This window comes from Nicotiana attenuata, unplaced genomic scaffold (assembly GCF_001879085.1).
Source record: "Nicotiana attenuata strain UT unplaced genomic scaffold, NIATTr2, whole genome shotgun sequence".
Taxonomy (NCBI): domain Eukaryota; kingdom Viridiplantae; phylum Streptophyta; class Magnoliopsida; order Solanales; family Solanaceae; genus Nicotiana; species Nicotiana attenuata.
In genome coordinates this window covers 103,569-118,393 of record NW_017670521.1, presented here as the reverse complement: position 1 = coordinate 118,393, position 14,825 = coordinate 103,569, and the positions used below count along the sequence as shown (strand labels likewise).

Sequence of the window (14,825 nt, the reverse complement as noted above, 5' to 3'; positions counted from 1 at the left end):
CAGAAACCCCCCACCCCCACCCCACCCACACACACACACAACAAACAACAACAAAAAAAAAACATCCAAATTAGTTTTTTTTAAACCGTGGCGTCTGAGTCAGCTTATGCACATCAAATAGACATCAAATTGTTATTTGATAGTTAGCATAGTTAAATATGAAAAACCTCCCATTAACATCTTAAAGGCATCAGTAACGTCAAGTCAACAGTCTTCTCTTTTTTCAAGCACAATGCTAATTCCAGATTGCCCTGTTGTAATCTGTTAACATGACAATGTGATCCACACAAAATTACAAAGGGGATCAGATACATTACAGGGAAAGTGTAAATATTACCATTAACTTAACTATTCACACATTCTGCATTTAAACTCAACCTACAACCAAAATGCCTCCTTATACTTCATCTCTCTTTTCTGTAGTGCTCTTCTCAGCGTAGACGCCTTTCTATCGTGCTGACTGCTGAACATCTCTGCTATCGAGGGCATTTTTGTCAATGACTAGAAAAGCTTCGGCTGTGGTTGTGTTCCACTTCTCATCATAGCACAAAACTCCTCATAGTTGATCCTACCGTCCTGTTCATTTGGAAGAGTCAGTATGAAATTATCACGTTAGTGTTTCAACGTCAAGCGCTTCGGTTTTTAAGATCACTTACATTGTCAGTGTCCACCTCTGCAATTATTTCCTTTATGGTCGCCTCATCGCCCATGCCGTACTCCTTCATGGCGCTTTCCAGTTCATCTCTCGTGATAAAGCTGAATAACATTAACAACGAAAAGAAAATGAATATGTTAGAAAAAGAACGAGAAATCGTGAGACTTAAATTCAACTTATATACTGTAGCCTCCAACTCCAAGTACATGCTTTCAGAAAGCATAGAAAGCTTCCAAAATAGCCAAGTGTAGAAACAGCCAGAGGGAGATCAATATGTTATATATTCCATTACAAAGATTCAATTTAAAGTCAGGAGGATGTCTCGAAATCGACTTTAGTTCTTGATCTTATAGATCATAATGCTGCTGAATTTAAAAATGATTCACCTTAGTTGTTCATGCTCAGGACGGTTTCTTGATGCAACTACCATATGTTAAACACTATGAGGGTCTATCTAATTCTGGAGTAAGGAGTAATACGGCCTCAGATTCAAATCCCAGTATCGGATACCCGCACCCGAGTCCGAGCAACTTAGGTTTTAAGGTATTTTGCCTTAAACAATTAGATGGCTTAGGAGGTTTTCCTCTCAATATCCTAGTGGTCTAGCAGCAAAAGTAATCACTTGCAAGCCCCTACCATTTTATTATTTTAAACCCTGTTGATGCCACGATCTATCCATAAACCGCAATAAAGGGATATGTCACGATGTTATAATATAAGATATGAATAGTAACAAGGAGAAAATTAGGTTTTTCTTTTGCTTCTGAAAATAATTATCCTTATTTATCTAGATTGTCATGTGGTATGTATGTTATAGTCACCAAGTTATGGAAGTCAGAAGAACAGAAGTCTTAATCAATTTTATGGACTTACCCACTATGGTCCTTGTCGAAATACTGAAAAGCTTTAAAGAGATGCTCATCCCTTTCAAGCCGATGTCTATGCATTGTTGCAGTAATAAACTCGATGTAGTCGATTGTTCCATTTCCGTCCACATCAGCCTGAACGTCGATCATTTATATGGAAAACAAGTACTTATTCAGTCAGCAGATAAGATTAAAAACAAAGTTAAATCTAGTCAAAGGCATCATACTTACAGCTTCCATGAGTTGCTTGACTTCAGTCTCCGTTAGCTTTGATCCAAGCCGAGCCAATCCCGACTTCAATTCTTCATAAGTGATTGTGCCACTATTGTCTGTATCAATGTTCGCAAACATAGCTTTCAGACCCTTGATTTCTTCTTCAGATAAATTTTCCGCAATTACCTGGAAAATTACAAATGTAACAGAATATCAAGAGGTTGTAATTGGAATATAAATGCTGATATCAACATCTTGCTTTGACTTGTTAGAAATCAAGTACACGTTAGTCTAATGCAGCAACTATAATTCATACACTTTGCTAAATGAAAGTCAATCTACTAATATGAAGACATCTTGTGAATGGAAATGAACATCAATTAATACCTTATTCAACCATATGAAACACCTTGTGAAGGGAAAAATAAGGTGATATTAGAAGAATTTCTCATTTTTCCATTTTCATAGTGCCGTGCCATTGTTACTTGTTATTGTTACTGCTTTTCCATTTGTTTTCTAGTTCTTACAATGCTGGTATTATCTTTCTGGCTCCTGTCTAGTCTCTTTTCGTCTTCTTGAGCCGAGGGTCTAGCGGAAACCGCCTCTCTATTCCTCCAGGGTAGGGGTAAGTTTTTTTTTTTTTTTTTGAGAAGGTAACATATTTGTATATTGATATATAGTCTTCACTAAATTTGTGAAGACACCCATAATTACATAGGAGAGCCCAAAAAAGAAAGAAAAGCACCTATGATCCTTGGTCTCCTCACAAGGAATCTAGAACATCAAAAATGGATTCATGATCCTCTAAAGACTTTCCTTTAGACCAAAAATAGAAAAGAGCTAGACGCTTCATCTTTGTCTTCTGGATGTTACTGGACTTGTCTTCAAAACATCTCTGCTTTCTGTCTTCCCAGATTGTCCACCAAATGCAGGCTGGGACAATGCTCCATCTCTCTTTATAGCTAGAAAGATTGCCCTCTTTATTCCAGCATGCTAGAACATCAAGAATTCTTCCTGGCATTGCCCATACAATTCCTTTTAAGCTAATAAAGATTCTCCGTATTTGTACAGTGAATTTGCAATGCAAAAAGAGATGACTAATTGTCTCTGCCTCCTCTCCACACAAGTAACATCTAGAACACAAGTGAAATCCTCTTTTACTTAGATTACCTTGAGTTAGAACCGCTTCCTTTGCTAGTAGCCATGAAAAGCAAGCAACCTTATAGGGGATTTTCACTTTCCATATCATCTTCCATGGCTAACAACCAACCTGGTTGTTTGACAGGTTGAATTCCTTATATGCAGACTTTTCTCCTGCCCGTTCCCTTGCCATGTGATGAGATCTTGATTAGAGTTGGTTCCAGTGAATAGCTCCAGGGTCTTGTAAAACTCAATTACTCTGTCAATTTCCCAATCATTTAGAAGTCTTCTGAATGTAAGGTTCCAACCTTGATTAGTCCATACCTCATCTAAAGTTGCTTGTTGTTGTTGGTTCAAGGTTTATATGTCAGGAAAGAGTAGCTTCAAAGGGCCTTGGCCTAGCCAGTTGTCTTCCCACAGGAAATTTTCCTAACATTCCAAACTTTGAACTAAACCTTGTCACTCACTTTTGGCCACAAGTTCCTAATTGATTTCCATACACTGACACTATATGGACTTCTCACTGGTTTGGTTGTCCATTTTCCTTCCATTCCATATTTCTCCCTAACTACCTCTCTCCACAGTGTTTGCTCCTCAGCCGCAAATCTCCATAGCCACTTCATCAACAGACTCTGGTTCTGAATTCTCATATCTTTGATTCCTTTGGGGTAAGTTTTGTGTACACACTACCCTCCCCAGACCCCACTTCCCCAGACCCCACTTGTGGGATTTTACTGGGCGGTTGTTGTATTAGAAGAATTTCTCATATAGTTTTTTTCTTTTAGAAATTAAAAGAAAATTTCTCATGTGGTTGAGCAAACATATACCCATTGTGTAATACCTTACTAGAGAAGACGCAGTATTAGCATGATATAGTTCTACTTCCAACATCAAGTGCATAGAAAATGCTACATCTTCTAGATAATATGAGTACGTACAGCATATCCCACATCACTTTTGCTACTGAAGAACCAGTAATGATAGTCAACGATCCTCATTAACAGTATACTCAGAAATACTAAAATCACCTGCTGTGCCAAAATGATAATGCAATATTAGTTTGTACCTTCAATGCAAGTTTCTTGAGCTTGTTCATTGCTCTGAACTGTTTCATTCTGGACAGCACTGCACTGTCTATTGGCTTGTCTGATGCTTCTCCCATTCGAAGCCATGGATGTTCTGTAGAAACAAGCACGATGAGTGCTAAGTATTACACAAGCACACAGAACTTTAATGCAACATATTAAAAAAAAATTAAGAAAAAAAAAAAGCTGCAAGCAAGCAATGCCCCTTGCTTTCAGTCAAAGACTTAAGAACCTGGGGAAGCAAACTGGAGAGAGAGGGGGGGGGGGGGTTTCCCAAAGGTGTGGTTGTTAGCGGTCGATGAAGGTGGAACAAAGACCATGCGAGACCAGGATCAAATTCCAATAGAGGCAAAAAAAGAAAAAGTTGAGTGATCTCTTCCCACCTGTCTAAACCATAGAGGATAGTGTTATCCCGTTTTTGTATTGATGGGAGGATGTAGGTACTTACCCACATCCACTGCATGGACCAAAGCAATAAGTGCATGATATGAGTCTTTTACACAAGGTTATCACTTAATTGTGCTTTTTTATATGTATTCTTAACTCAATTTATCTTTTAAATATGGTAAATAAATATGGTTTGGTGCATGCACAAAGCCAGGTTAGCTTTTCCCATGCAGGTATACAATGGAAAATCAAGGTGCATGCAAGTTGCCCCAAACACCACCAATATCAAAGAGAGAGAGAGAGACAGACGGAGAGAGAGAGAGAGAGAGAGACCGTGAATGAGACGCCGTGCATAGGGAACTCAATGTTATGTACTGACACCTTTCATTATACCCAAAAAAGGAAGCAGAAGAGACAAGAATTTCAGCTGCTAGTGATGCAACAGAAGCACGAAATCTTGAAAAGAAATGAAAACTCAGCATTGAAATCCATCAAATGCCCATTCTATGTTACAAAATGCCAACAAAGGACCAAAACAGAGAGGTTTACTATGAAGTATATTTGATAAATGGAAAGTAGTATATTCGCTCAATCTTCAGTTTCTTCCACTTTAAATATGTCCATAGCTGTCATAAGTCAAAGTTGAAACAACAAAGCTATTCATCTTCCGGTGGTACCATAATCCCCGATCCACTTAAAACCGAGCGAGGGCAATTCTCCATAACAACAAAGCTATTGATCTTCCGGTGGTACCATAATCCCCGATCCACTTAAAACCGAGCAAGGGCAATTCTCCATACTGGCCACCATTTTGCCCAGAAGCTTTTATTTCACCATTCATAGAGATTCCCTCATGATGGTCAACCCCCACTCCCCACCCCACCCCCATCCCCAAAAAAAAAGATAAACAAGAAAGTATAGGTATTGAGTGGAAGATTACTTTGAGAGTCCCAGGTCTTGGTTTCATGATGGATTCTCAGAAATTAACGCATGAGAAATCTAATTAGTGAATTCAGATTCTTGGAAGAATTAGTTGTGTGTTATACAAGTAGGTTGAAACTATACAAAGTTTGTACATGCTTAGTGATGTCCACTCACATTGGTTGGACAAAGTTATACAAGGCAAAGTGAAGGCATTAAATGTGGTGGTTGATTGGCCAATAGTGAGGAATTTTGGGGATAAAATTCTATCGTGTGTGGTTGATGTCAGATAGTTCCTGATAAGTACCCCTTAGCTCTTCTCCCCTCCCCTTTTGATTTCTGCAACCTCGAATAACAGGTAGATATTTTGCTACCCCTCACCTCCCCAACACCATATAAGAAGATCCGCAAATCCAAGGGATGAGGAGATAGAGCATATGTAAGCCACCAAGAGGGCATAAAGGTAAAAACCCCAACTTCTTATCCCTCTTCACCTTCCCACTTTTGAACCCCACCCCCCTGCACATCTCATTATTTCTTTAATTTTGAATTAACAAGTAATTGCCTATTAGTTGTTTTCGTAAAAAAATTGTTTCTTTATCAATTGATCATTAACCTATAAGTTGGAAGAAATCAATTATTGTCTCACGAAGACCAAAGATGCAATATCAAAATAATTCAAGTCTCAGTGGAACAAAGTTGAGGTCCACTATATGAATCATCGATGAGCATTCCACTATATTCGGTCTAAGACTAGTACTTTGCTTAAAGATAATTTGTTTCTGAAACCAAACTAGAAACCGTTTAAAACTTGAGGTTCTCTAAATCTCAATTTATGCCTACACTAGCATACAAATCTCTACCCATACTTAAAAGGCTACTCTAATTGTAACAACTAATTAAACCTTAGTTGAAACCAGTAGGTATAGGCGTATATCCTATATGAATCTTTTACTTTTATAGTATTCTGTTGATAGCTAAACTCGCATTGATTATGGGAGACTGTAGATATTTTGAGATAACCTCCCTCCATGTGATTTTTAGTTTTACCTTGTCCTCTTTTAGACCTCAAGTGTTTTATGAGTCTATGTTTGCCTTCGCGAATGAGAATTCGAGAACTTGTCGGTTGATCAGGTAGCTTGCTCTCTGGTCTTTCATTGATCTCTTCTACCCCTCAGTCCCTCACACTATGACAGATATGTGCTTATACAGAAAGTTTATGTGGAAAAAAAAAAAAAGCAAAACTGAAAGAGAGAACTTGCTTTATTATGATGCTCTAGTTACCAAGATCAAAAACAAAGGAAGAGCGAGGTATGATTCCTAGTTCGTAATCAATAGAAGATACCAAAAGAAGAGCTTTACGCAATTTAATGAATGTAGAAAGATGTGAAAATTGTGTAGATATATTGGCATATTCCGTGTATTAATACTTTATGTAGAGGGTTGAGTCTCAGAATGGGCTTGCACCCTTTGCCGAAAAGAACTCCGATTGTGCCCTTTCTTATTTTTATATGGATTCACCGATCTAAAGATTTCTTATATGGACCCATATTCCTAATTTTCTTCCAATGTGTACTATATTATTGGGGTTCTTTTCTACTGAACCATATAAAAAAACTACTCTTTTTCATCTTTTCAGCATTTTAGTGTTGAATAATGCATGTGGAGGTCTATGTATAACATGACCAAATCATCTAAGGCGACTTTCTCTCATCTTATCCTCTATGTATACTACTTGCACTCTCAGCGTGATGTGATTATTTCTAATCTTGTCTAGAACTGTATCACCACACATCTATTTTAACACCCACATTTCTGTGAACTCATGTTGTAGATAAGTTACAGTCCTATAAAACATAGCTAGTCACACCATTGTTCTATAAAACTTGTCTTTAATTTTGGTGTAAATCTTCCAAGCCCAAAGAACTCCATTTCAGTCATCTTATCAATTCTATGTGTGACGTATTCATAATCAAACCGCTCTCTTGGATAAATGCCTTCACCAGATCACTGTGTTTGTTAGTGAAGCAGATCCATAATATATCCAAAGTTAACACCAAGAGACAAGCCATATTACACGAAGAATGATAATGTATTTAGCTCTGCTATAGTCAAGACAGTGATTTCATCAATGTCTGTTCTGGTCAAAGTCAACTGGAAGAGGACTGCAACTTATACTGATAAGATAAACTACTAAATGCATAAGAAACTTTAAACATGAATTAACCCTATTACATTGAAAGAAATATGGATGTAACGTACAACGGCAGAAAGAGAAGAAATCACAGCAGTAACTTTTGATTACACAAAGGGGAAAAGAGAGAAATACCAAGAACTTGTGCTGAAGTCATTCTCTTCCTTGGCTCCTGCGTCAGCATTTTTCTTACAAGGTCCTTGGCACTATTTGATATGGATGGCCATGGATCACTTTGAAAGTCAATTTCTCCTTTTAGTATGGCATTAAATATTCCCTTTTCAGTTTCTGCAAAGGATTTGGCAAGAGACATTAACAGATAAGTAGAGCAAATAACAGTAAGTACACCATCTTGTTAAACTTTGATCGCCGTCCTTACCAGCCCAAAATGGAGGCACGCCACTGAGTAGAATATACAAAATAACACCTGCACTCCATACATCTGCTTCCTTCCCATAACTACGCCGCAATACTTCAGGGGCAACATAATATGCACTACCAACTATATCACGGTACACCTTCCCTGAAATTTATAAATGAAACATAAGTTCATCTAATGTAGATCCTTAAAAGAACGGTGGAGGAAACAAAAGTGTTAGAATAGTTATGTAAATAGGAGTAAATAACCCTAATCCCATATGTATTAGGAGTAGGACATGTTATGTATATATATATAGGGCTCATTGTATCGTGTTTAAATATATGTCAATAATATTTTCTCCCATTCTTTCTCACATGGTATCAGAGCAATTGTGAGAGATTTATCGCTGTGCATAAATTCCAGCGATTCCGGGAAGAGAAATCAGTCACCGGAAGCCTTTTTCCGGCGACTTTTTCAAACCTGTTTTCATCTGCGTTGTCTCTGTCAATGTTGTGCAAAATCCAACACTACCACAAGAGTCGCCACTGTCCGGCGACCAAACCCCAGAAAAATCTCCGGCAACAGCAGCCCCACGCGCTCCCACGCGCCACCTGGCACGTGCACCACCTTCCGGCCATTTTTTGAGAAAATTTCTTCAGAACAGTTGGGTCGTGTACCAATTCCGACCCCACCCATACTGTTTTCGTTTGATTCCGACCACTTTGAATTTTTCCGGCGACTACACTGATTTTTTCCGGCAGCTACAGTAACTTTCCGGCAAAAATAGTGTTCCCTTCATCTGTTTCAGCAAGTTGTCAGTTGATTCTTTCTGTTATTCGGTGATAATCCAACCATGTCTTTGGGAGTCGATGCTTTCGGGTCTAAAAACCCGGGTTCTGGCAGTTCCGGTGTTATGATTACCTCAGAACCTTTAATGGGAGGTTCAAACTACTTAGCTTGGGCTTCGTCTGTCGAGTTGTGGTGTAAAGGTCAAGGAGTTCAAGATCATTTAACAAAAAAGGCTAGCGAAGGTGATGAAAAGGCCAAAACACTGTGGGAGAAGGTCGATGCTCAGTTATGTAGTATCTTGTGGCGATCTATTGATTCCAAGTTGATGCCCTTGTTCCGTCCATTTCAGACATGTTATTTAGTTTGGGAAAGGCTCGTACTTTATACACTAATGACATATCTCGTTTCTATGATGTAATATCGCGAATGACAAGCTTGAAGAAACAGGAATTGGATGTCTACTTACTTGGGACAAGTACAGGCAGTCATGGAAGAATTTGAGACGTTAATGCCAGTTTCTGCTAGTATTGAAAAGCAACAAGAGCAACGACAGGATATGTTTCTAGTTCTTACACTCGCTGGACTCCCTAATGACCTTGATTCAGTACGTGACCAGATTTTGGCTAGTCCGACTGTCCCCACAGTTGATGAATTATTCTCTCGATTACTTCGCCTTGCTGCAGCACCAAGTCACCCAGTGAGCTCATCACAGACACTTGACTCATCTGTCCTCGTATCCCAGTCAGTGGACAATCGGGCATCTCATACTATGGAGAATAGACGAGGAGGAGGTCGTTTTGGAAGATCTAGACCCAAGTGCTCTTATTGTCATAAACTTGGATACACTCGTGATGTGTGCTATTCTTTACATGGTCGCCCACCCAAAATGCTTATGTTGCTCAGACTGAGACTACAGGTAACCATGGATTTTCTTTATCTGAAGGGGAGTATAATGAGTTCCTTCAGTATCGAGCAAGTAAGCAGACATCTCCACAAGTAGCCTCTGTTGCTCAGACTGATACTTCTGTTGCTGGTAATTCTTTTGCTTGTGTTTCCCAGTCTAGTCCTCCTGGACAATGGGTTGTGGACTCAGCCGCTTCTGATCATATCTCTGGTAATAAATCACTTTTGTCAAATATTGCGTATTCACAGTCTCTTCCCACCGTTACTTTAGCCAATGGGTCTCAAACCAAAGCAAAAGGAGTTGGACAAGCGAATCCCCTACCCTCTGTCACTCTAGATTCAGTTCTCTATGTCCCTGGCTGTCCTTTTAATCTTGCATTTGTTAGTCGTTTGACTCGTGCCCTCCATTGTGGTATATATTTTATTGATGATTCTTTTATTATGCAGGACCGCAGTACGGGCAGACGATTGGAACAGGACTTGAATCAGAAGGCCTTTACTACCTTAACTCACTAAATTCCTCCAAGGCATGTCTAGTTACAGATCCTCCGGACCTAATTCACAGACGTTTAGGACATCCAAGCTTATCCAAGCTTCAGAAGATGGTGCCTAGTTTGTCTAGTTTGTCTACATTAGAGTGTGAGTCATGTCAGCTCGGGAAACATACCCGAGCCTCCTTTCCTCGTAGTATTGAGAGTCATGCAGAAGCAGAATATCGAGCGATGGCTATGGCGACATGTGAGCTAATTTGGATCAAACAGTTGCTCAAGAAGTTGAAACTTGGTGAGATTAGTCAGATGGGACTTGTGTGTGATAATCAAGCTGCTCTTCATATTGCGTCAAATCCAGTGTTCATGAGAGAAGTAAACACATTGATATTGACTGTCACTTTGTCAGAGAAAAGATACTCTCGGGAGATATTGCTACAAAGTTTGTGAAGTCGAATGATCAGCTTGCAGATATTTTCACCAAGTCCCTCACTGGTCCTCGTATTAACTACATATGTAACAAGCTCGGTACATATGATTTATATGCACCAGCTTGAGGGGGAGTGTTAGAATAGTTATGTAAATAGGAGTAAATAACAATATGATTTATATTGTGGAAATGATCTATGTGTAAATACTCAAATAGTGGCACAAGTGACAAGACTGCACATGAAATAAAAGCGTTAAGAACAAATGTGCTATATTGAATGGGGATGCATGTTAGTAGTTCGTGAAAATCAGCAATACTACAGAGCACCTAGAGAAACTTAGATCACAAGAGAAGAGGATGTGCTGTAAAGTATACCTATCAGACAAAAGAGAAAAAAAGCATGAAACAAAAACGAAGGTACTCTGTTTCATTTTTGTTTGATACATAGTGGATCCATCCTGACAACTATAACACTTAATCGACGAGTAGTATTTTTGTTCGACTGTCCTGTTCTTGGAGATACTTAAACCCTTCAAAGGCAATCCTGCCGGAAGTAAAGTAAGTCTTGAGATATTTCACTAATCAAGTGCCTTCGGTACACATCAACAAACTTATCTCTCCAGTAAATGAATCACTTGAACAAATGCACTATGCAGACACTTTGGCAATCTTGTAACTAACACATTGCTTCACCTGGAAACAGGATTGATCAGTGATGAGAGATGCTCTAACAGTAACTTGCACTCTCGGTCAAAGAGTTTCACTGCTCACTTTCACTACCCACAGATGACAGCAAGATAAAAGTTCGGGTTTAGGACACTAGATTGAGTCATGAATACAGCATAAAAGCCATCTTAGGTAATTGGAACTACGATAGCAACTGCAGCACTGGATATGGAAATTACAGCTCGCCTAACTCTTTTGATAGTCTATAGGCAATACTTCTTGCTTTGATGGTAATCATTGAGAACTTGCTTGATTGGACGGACCGATGTAATTCTTGTTTAGCTAACAATTGAGAATAGGTCTTCAACAAAAAAAAAATTTATGACCGTGGTGTCCGGGTCAGCTTGTGCGCACCTCGACTACTTCCATGGAATACATGCTACTTCCCACTAACAACAGGTATCAGGTAACTCTGTGCACCAAGGCTTGGACATATGGGAAGAAATCACCTACTGTTTTTGCATCCGCTAGGATTTGAATCTGAGACCTCATGGTTCTCAACCCACTTCGTTGACCACTAGGCCACACCCATGGGTGGATCTTCAACAAAGATTTGCTTAACCAACGAGGGCATCTTTATACTCTACCCCAATCATATCTTTACTTTTTGAAGATAGATACTACTGTTAGTGTCCTAGTAAAAACGTTCTTGTCATCATGCATTGAGAGGCACGTTCAAGCAATAAAAGTCATGAAAATATAAAAAGATAACATAATATTAACAGACACAAAAGTTTATTCTAAAAAACTCAGCTATAATGTAATTAATCTCGAGGGGCAAGAAACTGACCTTCTTCAATGAAGACAGAAAGTCCAAAATCGGTTGCCTTGAGCTTTGCATTTTCATCCTTACTAGTCAGTAAGAAATTCTCTGGCTTAAGATCCCTATGCATAACACCCATGAAATGGCAAATGTTAACAACATTTACAATCTGTCTAATAATCTCAGCAGCATCCTTCTCCGAATAATATCCCCGAGCAATAATCCTATCAAACAACTCTCCTCCAGCACAAAGTTCCATCACGAGGTGCACCGAATGCCTATCCTCATATGCGCCTTTAAATTCCACGATATTTGGCTGGCCACTTAAATGCTGCATAATTTGAATTTCCCTCTTCATATCCTCCCTATCATTCTTACTCACAAGCTTCCTTTTCAATATAGACTTACAAGCATAAGGGTTCCCCGTCGAATTCTCGGTGCAATGATATGTCACTCCAAACTGACCCCTACCTAATTCTTTCCCAAGTGTATATTGCTTCCTAATATCTTCAAAAGGCTTTCCTAATATGTTATTCAAATGAGGTCCTTGCATTTGGTCTTGGGTTTGTATCGGCTGCACGGTAACAGTATGTGCTTGTGGCTGTGGCTGAGGCTGAGGTTGTGGCTGTGGCTGTGGCTGATATGGCCTTTCTGGTTGATGTTGTGGTGGCTTTTGATATTCTTGATTAACATTTCTTCTTGTTGCCATATACCCCCCATTAGCACCTTCTTGTCTATACTTCTTGCTAAAACAACCACCCATTTCTACGGTTTATGTGAGCAAGATTGAATTTTTGGACTTTAATTCCTCAAGAAATCAAGAACTTGGGGGGTTTTACAGAGTAACAGATTGTAACTTTGTGAATGACACAAATCAAGATTCAAGATTGCTGGGTATACTTCTAGCTAAAACAACCTCCCATATATCAAGATTGAATTTTTGGAGTTCATTTCTTCAAGATTTTACAAAATCAAGAATTTGGGGTTTTATAGAGTAAAAAGATTGGAACTTTGTGAATGACATAAAATCAAGATTTAAAGATTTGAGGGGTACAGTACCTAAAGATATTGCACAGATCAGACAAGGGCAAAGACTTGAACACTGTACATTGACTTGATTAAGCTCGTGGAGTTGTCCATAGAAATTCTAGTACTTTAGTTTGATTTGTCAAAACTTTGTTTGCCAGCTTTTCGACTTTTTTTTTTTTTGGTCTACTACCCTAGGCCAAGTGGTAATTTAGGGTATTTTTAGCAATTTAAAAGTCAAACTTTACGGTGTGTTTGATTCGAAGTAAAATGTTTTATGCACAAAATATTTTCCTCTAAAATAAGTGTAATTTTCTTATTTATTTTATGACGTTTGGTAAACAAACAGATAATATTATTTCAAAAATATTCATATATAATCTAAGCAAACACTATGAAAAGTAAGGTGTAGGCTGGGGGAGGGGTTGGCAATGAGGAGTCAGATGAGGTCAGGGAGTGTGCATGGGAGACGGGGGATGGGGGATCGGGCGTGTGCCGGGGTAAGGGGATAGAAGACAATCAGAGGCGGAATCAGAATTTGAATTTTATAGGTTCTGAATTTACCACAGAATCCATAGCTCGTCTTAGTTATTGAGTTTGTAATTAAATTTTTATATATATTTAATAAATTTCCTAATATAAATATAATATTTAAGTAAAAATGACTAGGTTCGGCTGAACCCGCATAGAAAATTTAAGTAAAAGTGACGCTAGCTCCTCGCCTCTAAACTCTAAAGGCTTTCAGTGTGGAATGCCACTAATGGAACTTGTTTTTTCTACTCTACTAGGACGTCATTTTCCTTATTTTTAAGGATCTATTTTCCTAAAATCCAAAACATTTCGACCAATCAAATATGAGAAATTGAATACCAAACACACCCTAAGTTGTCGTAATCAAATCAAAACGCTTAAAATAAGAAAATATTTCCTTGTATTTGCAAATTGAAAAAAGTGATGAAAGAAAAAAGATACAACAACAACTACCCAGTAAAATCCCATCAGCTGGGGTCTAGGGAGGATAATGTGTACGCAGACCTTACCCCTACCCGATAGGACAAAGAGACTGTTTCCGATAGTCTAATATGTCAACTGGAAAGTACACTCTTAACAATTTTTCATTAGGTTCCATAGTCTAATATGTTTGGTATATGTAACATATCACTGCTACTCGTAAATCTTGTTTTTGGCAGAAGAAAATAAACAAACTTACAAAAAGGTACCTTTTTCAGTTGAGAAGAATAAGATGCTGACTCCAACTCTAGTCTACAAAAGAAAAGTTGAAGCAATACGGTGGAGTGGTAAGTACTCCTTCATTTTTAATCGGAGGTCTAGGATTTGAGAATTCTGAGTAAGAAATCGCCTTTATTAGGAAATGTTTTACCCCTAATATGAAATTTCCAGCGCGAACCTGACTTACCAGACTTAAACGAACACCAGATGGAAAAAAAATTTAAGTTTCTTCATGTGGTAAATAGGAGGGGAAATGAAAAGAAAAAGATCTTATATAATATTGGAAAACTTGGTTAGTGCAATAGCAAAAACTCCTAGGCTAAGTGTTCATTAAACAAGATTAAGGGTGTATTTGGTATGAAGAAAAATATTTTTCGGAAAATATTTTACAATTTTACCATGTTTGGTTGGTTTAAATATTTTAAAAAAATATTTTCCTCATGAACTCATTTTTCGCCAATTGGAGGAAACCGTATTCCCTATCAAGAGAAGGGAAAACATTTTCCAAAACTCTTTCTCAACCTTCCTCACCCTATTCTCCAACCACCTCCACCCACACTCTAAATAAAAATATTATTAATAGTACTTTCTTTTCATGTTATAGATAGATTTTTTTTTTTTCATTTTAACGAATGGTTTTTTTCATGA

The 14,825-nt window shown here is 38.3% G+C and overlaps 1 protein-coding gene across 1 annotated transcript; it reads right to left on the bottom strand.

The window, feature by feature from the left end:
* Positions 1–152: 152 nt before the first annotated feature.
* LOC109240507 (calcium-dependent protein kinase 21-like) lies at positions 153–13,138 on the bottom strand. The gene is made up of 8 exons (XM_019407163.1): positions 11,949–13,138; positions 7,841–7,984; positions 7,597–7,749; positions 3,941–4,053; positions 1,753–1,920; positions 1,529–1,656; positions 657–756; positions 153–576 (listed from the first exon to the last, which is right to left on the bottom strand). Exons 1-8 carry the CDS (start codon positions 12,682–12,684, stop codon positions 502–504), a joined length of 1,617 nt encoding a protein of 538 aa, XP_019262708.1. The 5' UTR covers positions 12,685–13,138; the 3' UTR covers positions 153–501.
* Between the last annotated feature and the right edge of the window lie 1,687 nt (positions 13,139–14,825).